General features: G+C 36.2%; 1 protein-coding gene across 1 annotated transcript; it reads right to left on the bottom strand.

Annotated features, from left to right (window-relative positions):
- Positions 1 to 862: 862 nt before the first annotated feature.
- Positions 863 to 8,732, bottom strand: LOC106700350 (C-type lectin domain family 12 member B-like). Its single transcript, XM_023330340.1, has 8 exons — positions 8,577 to 8,732; positions 8,270 to 8,335; positions 7,420 to 7,527; positions 5,375 to 5,569; positions 4,796 to 4,950; positions 4,559 to 4,674; positions 4,088 to 4,203; positions 863 to 1,838 (listed from the first exon to the last, which is right to left on the bottom strand). The coding sequence occupies exons 1-8, from the start codon at positions 8,641 to 8,643 to the stop codon at positions 1,789 to 1,791; spliced, it is 873 nt and encodes a 290-aa protein (XP_023186108.1). The 5' UTR covers positions 8,644 to 8,732; the 3' UTR covers positions 863 to 1,788.
- Positions 8,733 to 9,460: the final 728 nt, after the last annotated feature.

Genomic DNA, 9,460 nt, shown 5'->3' with positions numbered 1-9,460 from the left:
AGACACAACATGTAAAACAAGAAATGCCTCTTTATTTGGCCTTCAGAGCCCAGAGCGCTTCACACTACATTCACACATTCACACTCCGAAGACTGCAAGCTAGTCTGACAGAAGTGAGGCTGAAATGCGCCGGACCCTCCGACAGGTGAAGAACCACAGCGATGATGCTGCCATCATGAAGTCAGATGGATGAAACCAACCAGAGGAACCAGAAATTATCCTCCAGTTACAGCAAAAAGTAACCGTCCATGAAGTTACTCAAGTAAGAGTAAAAAAGTATTTTGTAAAAAGCCTGAATAACTGATGAAAACCGAAATTATTTCATATTTAAACATTACACCACCAGACGGAACAAAGTTATGTGGAAATATTGGTATTTTAAAGAACTAGATGAAAATAATGTATATAAATACTATAATTATGAAATAACAAATCAGGAAAAAGAAAAATTTTCTAAATCATTTTTTTCCCCAAGACAAAATTTATGAAACTAGTAAAAACTGCAGGTGTGTGTCTGGTGAATTTTTAACATGTTTAAAACATGTTTGTTTTTCATTCAGTGAAGTTACTCAGTGGGTAGAAAACCCAGGAATTTTACTGAAGTAAGAGCATCAATACTTTATCATAAAATTACTCAAATAAAAAGCACAGAGTAGCAAAGCAGTTATTTCACAAAGTTATTCAAGTAAATGCAGAAAACCACGACCGAACTCTACTCACCACATCAATCAATCAATCAATCAATCAATCAATCAATCAATCAATCAATCAATCAATCAATCAATCAATCAATCAATCAATCAATCAATCAATCAATCAATCAATCAAGTTTACATTCCAGTTTTTGGAAGTCTGAGTGAACTTTTCCTCCCTCCGTTTTCAAATCTAACATATTAATGTGTCAAATGTTGGTGCAGCAAAATGTTCCTTTGTGCTGCTTTCATTTTGTTAATAAAAAAGTTTCCAGAGGTCACCAGAGGTCAACCTCCCTGCTCACATTTATAAAATCAAACAATTAACTCTGCAAACATTTGTGCTGCTTTTGCTTTTAAGATATTGATGATGACCTCTGTTGACCTCTGGCAACTTCTCTATTAATATCCTTAAAATTATAGCGGCACAAGCAAAAACTTTCACAGCAGAAATATTTGACACCAGTCTTGTCAGATTTGAAGAAGTTGGGGGCGCGGCAACTTCACTCAGCTTATTTGGAGACACGTTTTGTCTCGTTATAAATTAAGAGTCTTCTTCGAAATGGCGCCTGGTTACAATGACTGCTGGCGCTGCCTGGTTACGTGGATCCGTGTTTATGGAACCAACCTGGTGTGGCTCAGTATCACAGCAACAAGTTCAACGACAGCAAGCAAACAGAGACCGGTTCAGGTTGGCACCAACAATTTTTAAAACTGGACACTCTGCCAGGGAGAAGCTAATACTTCAAAAGAAACATTAAAAAACAGATTGAAGTTTGCAGATGCACATAGAAGGAGACATGCCCTTTGGAAGCTTACAATCCTGAGAACACCATCCCAACTGTGAAACATGGAGGTGGCAGCATTATGTTGTGGGGCTGTTTACTGCAGGTGAACTTCATAAAATAGAGGAAAGAACATTATGTGGAAATACTGAAGAAACATCTAAAGGCTTCAGGAGGTTAAAGGCAGTTTGAACCGTATTCCTGCCTGAACAGTCAGACGGAGCAAATAACAGCTTCGTGCTCACAGATGAATTTGCAGAGAAAACCTCCTGTTTCTCTCTCCCAGTTCTCTGTGTGGTCTCTCCATGGGATCAGCAGTGCTCTTGGTTCTGGTTTACTGTGCGCCTCCTTCGTCCAGAACCTTTAAAACAGAAACATGAACCTCAGAATAAAAATCACACAGCAGCTCATTGACATCAAACTGATAACTGTCAGCAAATAAATGTTCTGATGCTACATGAATAAAGACAAATTTAAAAAGAAGCCAGACTCGTATTAAATTAAAGGAGTTGTATGAACTTGCAAGATTTCATTTTGAAGATTTAAATTCATTCTTTTCACAATAGCAAGTATGTGATTTTAAATTTCATAAACATTTTCAAAAAACAAATCTAAAACATGTTAAACACTTAAGTAGAACTAATCTAACAAATATATTTTATCCAAATTCAACATGAAATCCTACTTTCAATGACGCAGTATTAAAATTATTCCTCCCTCTGAACAGATTTCTTCAGATGGGCCTGCGTTTGTAAACCAGGTGTTTTATCTTGATCTCCCCTGATGTAACAATGACGGCCCTCACCCATCCTGTTTGAGGAAGATCACTTCAAATGCCCTGATTACTGACCTCAATGTTTCATTGGTGCTACAATAATGGCCTAGTCCAAGGAAGCCTCCAGAAGGTTCAGAGAAACCCATTAAGAGAAACACAAAGGTAGCAAATGCCCTGAATGTTCATAGAATTACAGCTGGAGGAATAAAACCCAACTTTAAAGTTACAGGGACAATGGCTACGCCCCCTGGTGGCTGAAACAGAAAGCCGCCACATTCCCAAGGAGGCAGGTGGTCAAAAACCATCGACTGACTGCAAAAGACCAGCAGCAAGGCTTGGTGGCATCAGCCACAGAGGTTTCAGGTCCCACAGTGAGGACAGACTGAGGACTGAAGGTCTCCATGCCTGAACTCAATCACCTACAGAACCACTGACCCAAAGGCACAAGAAAACCCAGCTGCAGTTTGCTCATAGCTACATTAGGAAGATAAAGAAGGTTTTGTTTTTCAAAACTGGAACTGGAACAGTAATTTATTACTGAAGCAACAGCAAGCCTGAACAGTTATAAATATAAAAAGCAACAAAAACCAGAGGGAGTGTGTATAGAAAGTCATGATCAAGTGGCTGAAATAACAAGCAGAAATATCTGAGGAGAGCAAAGCTGGAAAACCAAAACCACACAAAGTTAACAAACCAGAACCACACAAAGTTAACAAACCAGAACCACACAAAGTTAACAAACCAGAACCACACAAAGTTAACAAACCAGAACCACACAAAGTTAACAAACCAGAACCACACAAAGTTAACAAACCAAACCTGCAAACAAAGTGATTTTATTGAGCTTTGGCAACAACGAGTTCAATCACAAATGATTCATTTAAAACTGCAACAGTTTGAATAAAATCAATTAACTTCATTTACTGAAAGAGTTTCATTCATTCATTCATTCATTCATTCATTCATTCATTCATTCATTCATTCATTCATTCATTCATTCATTCATTCATTCATTCATATTAAATTAAAAACATTCTCTGAAATCAGACTCTCCTTTAATCACAGCCTCTGATTTAAATTAATTATATAAATTATGCTTCGAATCAACTGATGGTTTGAGTTTATGTTAAATATATTTTCAGTTCAGAACAACTTGACAGCAGAATATTTACCTGAAAACTAAACATTACTAGGCTCTTTTTATTTGTGCGTTATAAAAACCAAACAAAAATAAAATAAATAAATACATGAGCTCTAAATCATATTTCAATTTTTATATTTGTCTGGACTTTTACTGAACGTTTCCAGCTACTGGCGCTGCATGATGTCTGTCAAATAAAACAGCAATAAGTAACTAAAACGATCTGAAAATAAATGGAAAAAATTATCCAATTAATAATACTTCAAACTAATCAAAAGCTGAATGGTGTTAAATGTTAACAGTCTGTCCATATGAGCATATAGGAAATGGAGACAGTTTAAAAATATTCAACATTCTTTTAACAGCCTTTAAAAGATGGCTTTGTGTTTTTATTTATGACATTTACCAAAAATTGATGACAAAATTAATTACAGTTGAAACCAGAAGTTTACATAAACTGTAAAGAATATTTTTTGATTCTTTACAGGGAAGATTGCCTGAAAAAAAATCACCCTCATTATTCTGGTTGTAGAAAATATTTTGGTCATCGTAACAGACAAAAGAGGAAAAGTTTATTCTGATTTCACATCAGAGAGCGTAAAAAAAAAATGGATGTGTATTTTTATAGTGCATGTAAAGTTCTGGAGTTTAAAAGAGATGAGTTAGATGGGCCAAATAACAGCTTCATTCTCACAGATGAATTTGTTGTTAAACTTGTCCTCTGCTTTGTCCCAGTTCTCTGTGAGATTTCCCCCTGGGATCAGAAGTGCAGCTGGACCTGGCGTCCCGAACACCTTCTTCATCCAGAACCTTTAAAACAGAATCATGAACCTCATTCAGCAGCGTACCGACATCAAACTGACAGCAACTAAATGTTTTATCACAATATGAATAAAAACAGAGTTCAACAGAAGCCACACAAGTATTAAATGTATTAAAGATCAGATTTTACACATTTAAATGTTCTTGTTTTTACAGCTGCATCAAAAAATATTCTACACAAAAAACAAATTAGGTTTTTGGCAAAATATCTTCAGTCCTCTTTCTATCCAGGTTTGGTTTTAGAAGAAGTCCTGGAGAAGTCAGTATATTTAGCTCAAGCTTGTCAAAATATATTTACATTTTTACCTAAATATATACTATATTTTTAGATAATAGTTCTTACCCAAGAGTGTCTCTTCGTCCATCAACCCAGGTCCAGTTATTGTTAGTTTGATGTAATCCCATCCAGTATCCGTGGAAATCGTCATAGTAGTGTTTGGTGTGATTGCTGACAAATTCCTGTGAGCAGATTATTTTAGATTTTTATAAACCTTCTTATTTCAAGCCATCAATTTTACACAAAAACTTCCAGATTTGTTTTAAACTCTTATGTTAGTGTAGAGGTGGTGTCAGATTGTACCTGCTCCTCCAGATCATCAATAACCACCAAATCTGCATGATTGTCCTGACAGAACTTTCTACTTTCTGTCCAGGTTTTCCAATGAGCTGGTCCTTCGAAAAAAAAGTAGCATTTTTTCTGGAAGAGAATCCAGTTATTCTGGCACGGTTTACACCCTGGATCCATTAGACGAGAGGAAAGAGCAGAAAGAAGTGAGACTTTGGTAAAATAATATAAACTAGAAAAACATGAGGATATAAAAAGAAATTCCTGTATATTTATTTAATGTTTTAATGGTCAAAATAACTCAAGCAAAGACATCAGGGCTACATTGCAATTTGGTAATATTAGAAGGTGATTAGATGGAGTTCCTATTGAGTTAGAAGTGGCGTACCACAGGGCTCTATCCTCGGTTCACTTAAAATAAAAACAATAATGTTTGAAATCAAAGCTTCACTGTAAACATGTTGCTAATGAATGAATTTTACTGACAAGAGAGCTTAAGGGATTTTACCTAACGGTCAGGTTTGTTTATAATGAAGATTTGTTTTTAAAGTAACAATGATCCAGAGTTTAAAGTTGATTTAGGACATTAATCACCTTTGTCAGAACAGTAGTCTTTTACAGGAAAGTCGTCAAACGTCTGGATGATTCCCAGAGTCTTGTTCAGGTCATCTCTCTCTCGGCTCAGCTCCTTGTTTTTGTTCTGCATCATTTTATTTTCCTCAGTCACGCGCTCATTTTCTTTGATTAGGTTATTGATTTCTGTCTGCTGCATGGTCGTCTTCCTGCTCACTGTAAAAACATAAATTAGTCAGAAAGTCATTAAATCTGCCTGAATTAGAGAAGCTTCAAGACATTACATTTCTCTCAGGACATCAGAAAGTATTTTTAGTATCAGAAGAAGAATCGGCTTTATTGGCCAAACAAGAAAGGAATTGGACTTCAGTTTTCAATACTGAACAGAGTTCAGTCATAAACCATAAATACAAGAACTTTAGAGGACATAAGGACAAAGCAACAATATTTTTATGTATTTTAAGAAAATTTCTTGCTTTATAAGAAAAGGGTGGGAAAAGACACTTAATATTTTATTTAACTGTGAATTTTTGCTGTTGCCTTGCAGGAAGAAATACCAGAGTTTGAATCCCAACATAAGATAAGATAAGATAAGATAAGATAAGATAAGATAAGATAAGATAAGATAAGATAAGATAAGATAAGATAAGATAAGATAAGATAAGATAAGATAAGATAAGATAAGATAAGATAAGATAAGATAAGATAAGATAAGATAAGATAAGATAAGATAAGATAAGATAAGATAAATCATTATTGTCATTGTCACAAGAACAATGAAATTTAAAAAGTGCCATCAGTCAGTGCATATGCTTAAAAACAAAAAAATAACTGTCTCACAATTCACACACAATGTAAGAAATAACAAATAACTGGTAACCCCCCCCCCAAAAAAAACCTAATAAATAAGAACAGCCACATTCTCACATACATCATTTATGATGATTAATGGTTGTTTTTGATTGCATTTAGTTTTGTTATTGCTGTCGGGTAGAAACTGTCTGTGAGACGGTTGGTTCTGGTTCTGGTTGCTCTGTATCTTCTGCCTGAAGGCAGCAGTGTGAACAGAGAAGGTCCGGGGTGAGAAGTGTCCTTTGTGATGTGTTGTGCTTTTCTTAGACAGCGGTCGCTGTGCAGGTCCTCCAGTGAGGGGAGAGGGCAGCTAATGATTTTTTGGGCTGTATTCACAACCCTTTGGAGAGCTTTCCTTTGAGCCGTAGTGCTGCTGTTATACCAGACGCAGATACAGTAGGTCAGTATGCTCTCTATGGAGCACTTGTAGAAGGACACCAGCAGCTTCTCCTTGATGCTGTTCCTCCTGAGAACCCTCAGGAAGTTCAGTCTTTGCTGGGCCTTTTTTATCAGCTCCAAGGTGTTCATGTTCCATGTGAGGCCCTGCTCAATGTGGACCCCCAGGAAACGGAAATCAGCTACCCTCTCCACACGTTTTCCGCCAATGGTTAGTGGTGTAATGTCCGTTTCATTCCTCTATTCCCAACTTTTTATGAATTTAAAGCTCTGGTGGAGCCAGCTGCACATTGTCCAAACAAGCAAGCAAATAAAAACAAACCATCCTCCTCCTACCACTTACTGACATCCGGTTTCCATTGCAGTTTTGCAAAATACATCTATTAATATTCGACCGAAAAGCCTCCTCATCCAAGCCCCAAAACGTTTTAATCTAAGTTTCTGTTTAAATTAAGCAAATTTTTATTGATGTAATGTAAACACAGCTCTTGTTGCCCTGTGATGACTTTGTCACTTTTTTATCTACATATACTTGAATTACATATTTATCATAATATTACGTATATTTACACATTGCATTTTTGTTTTTTAATTGATCTGTTTTAAACTTATCCATAAGTTTAAAACTTAAACTTTAATCGTAATCCATGAAACGTTGTTTGCAAATGTTCTTTGACTCGATTTCAATCTGACCTGTTATTTACCTTGAGGCTGTCACAATAACAGTTTAGTTTTTAGTCAAAAACTAAAAGAGTAACCCATGAACATGCTTTATACAGGAAGCTAAATGAGGTTTATTCTGCTGAGGTAAAACTCACTGTAGACGATGACGGTGATGCTCACGACCAGCAGGACACAGAGGATCCCCAAACACACCAGCATCAGACGGGAACGACAGAGCGCTGCTGTTTCTTTTTTCTCTTGACCTGACAGAAACAATGAAAGACACATTAATAACATTAACATGGTTATTATTGTGGTTTTCACCTGCTTTTATTTTTGTCTGCAGTAGCAAATGTGCCAAATTTAAGCTTCTGCCTTAAGAACTCGCTAATAAGATTGAACCTCTTTGATTGAACCTTTTGACTCAAAGTTAGATCACAGGTAATAGATAGCTTTAACCGTTTGTTTCATCTTCCTATGAAATACATGTGTTACTCTGCTATTTTAATTTAATTTTGTCCATCTTAAAACCAAACGTGACAGTGTGTGTTTTGTATGGAGGCCCTGAAGTGCAAAACTGCATCAACAAATCACACTACAAATTTAAGAACACAAAAACATATTCAAAAACACATTAACATCAACAACTACAAAATAAAGAAATCACAAAACATTAACCAAACACAATTACAAATGAATAAACCCCGTACTTCTGGTTTGTTGAAATGTTTTAGATTTCTGGGCCACCCTAACTTCTTCTTCCTCTTCTTGTTATTCCTCTTTTTCATTTTTTAATATTGATATTCATGTTAATGTTACTAGTTACACATTTAGTAACAAGTCCTTCATTCATGTCTTGGGTGTGGTTTTGCAGGGAGTTGTAATGTTTTCCCTGTGTTTACTTGGTTCCCTCCATTGCTCGGTAAACTCGCCCCTGTAATTGTCCTTCAGGATTTGTGTGCTGATGGAGAAAAACACGGATTGATGGATTATAGTTTTACCTACTTGTTTGAGCAGGAGCAGCTTTCTTTTGTTTCACTTCAGAGTAAACGGTTGAATCCTCCTCAGTGCCTGAAGCACAGAAACAGATGATTCACTTCATCCGCACAATGACAGAAAAATTATAAGGCACAAAATACCAAATGATTTCTTTTGTATAACAATAAGAGATTTCACTGATAAAACATGATTAAGTCTTATTACATGTAATATAATAAAAATCTAGTTTTAACTTTCTAAAGAGGTGACAAAGCGCTTTGCATTTGGGTACCAATGTTGCCCCCTAACCCTCATGAAACGTGGAGTCTCTTACCTGTCGGAGGTTTGCTATTTTTGATATTGACTGTAGAATAACAGACTTCATTCCCGTTGTCCTCCATCCTTCACACAGAAAATAACTGAAAACTGATCAGAGCAGCTTTTGAATCTCATCAGCTGCAGCTCAGACGGTTCCTCTTCCTCTTCACGTATTTTAAAGCAACCCGAGAGTCTGATGCGAAACGATAACCGCCCTGTGGATGTTTTATTGCTTAAGCTGTTCTGGGAAACATTTCCTCCTTCTCTAACAAGCCTTTCCTCGCCGCTGTGATACAACAAGCCGACACATTTCAACATTTGCAAAGCTGCTGGAGACAAACCCTAAGGCTGTTTTCACAGCTGATACTGCGGTTTGATTTGGTTTGATTGGGGATCAAAATATCAACATTTGTTACATTTTCAGCTGCTGTGGTTCACTTTCACACTACACTGTGTCAAACGATCCAAACTAGTTTAAAACCCTGTTCTCCGCCTCGCCTGTGGGGGCGCTGCACCAAAAGCTTCTGAAGGAATCGACACAAAACCTCAGAAGAAAAGTTTTTAGACGAAGCAGAGTTCGCTTTTTGGTCCGCATTAGAGTTTGATTCGCTCTTAGGGTCACATTTATTTCTTAAGACTTTTGTTGCATTTATGTCTTCGATAACATAATAAATAGACAATATTTTCATAAGGCAAAGTTATAAAATTTTTCTATAAAAGTAATCTAAATCATCATCGATCCAAAACATGAACAGGGTCTTGCAGAGTTGCTGTTTTAATTGGCAGGTAAATATTTTTTGCAACTTTTTTTAAGGATTTAAAAAAAAAAAAAATGTAATTAAAGAATAACACTTTGTCTTGCACCTAAATACATAAATGTTTTAAGAAGATTTTATTTGC

This window comes from Xiphophorus maculatus, chromosome 3 (assembly GCF_002775205.1).
Source record: "Xiphophorus maculatus strain JP 163 A chromosome 3, X_maculatus-5.0-male, whole genome shotgun sequence".
NCBI lineage: Eukaryota > Metazoa > Chordata > Actinopteri > Cyprinodontiformes > Poeciliidae > Xiphophorus > Xiphophorus maculatus.
The sequence above is the reverse complement of the archived record's forward strand: the minus strand, read 5'-3'. Positions and strand labels throughout refer to the sequence as shown.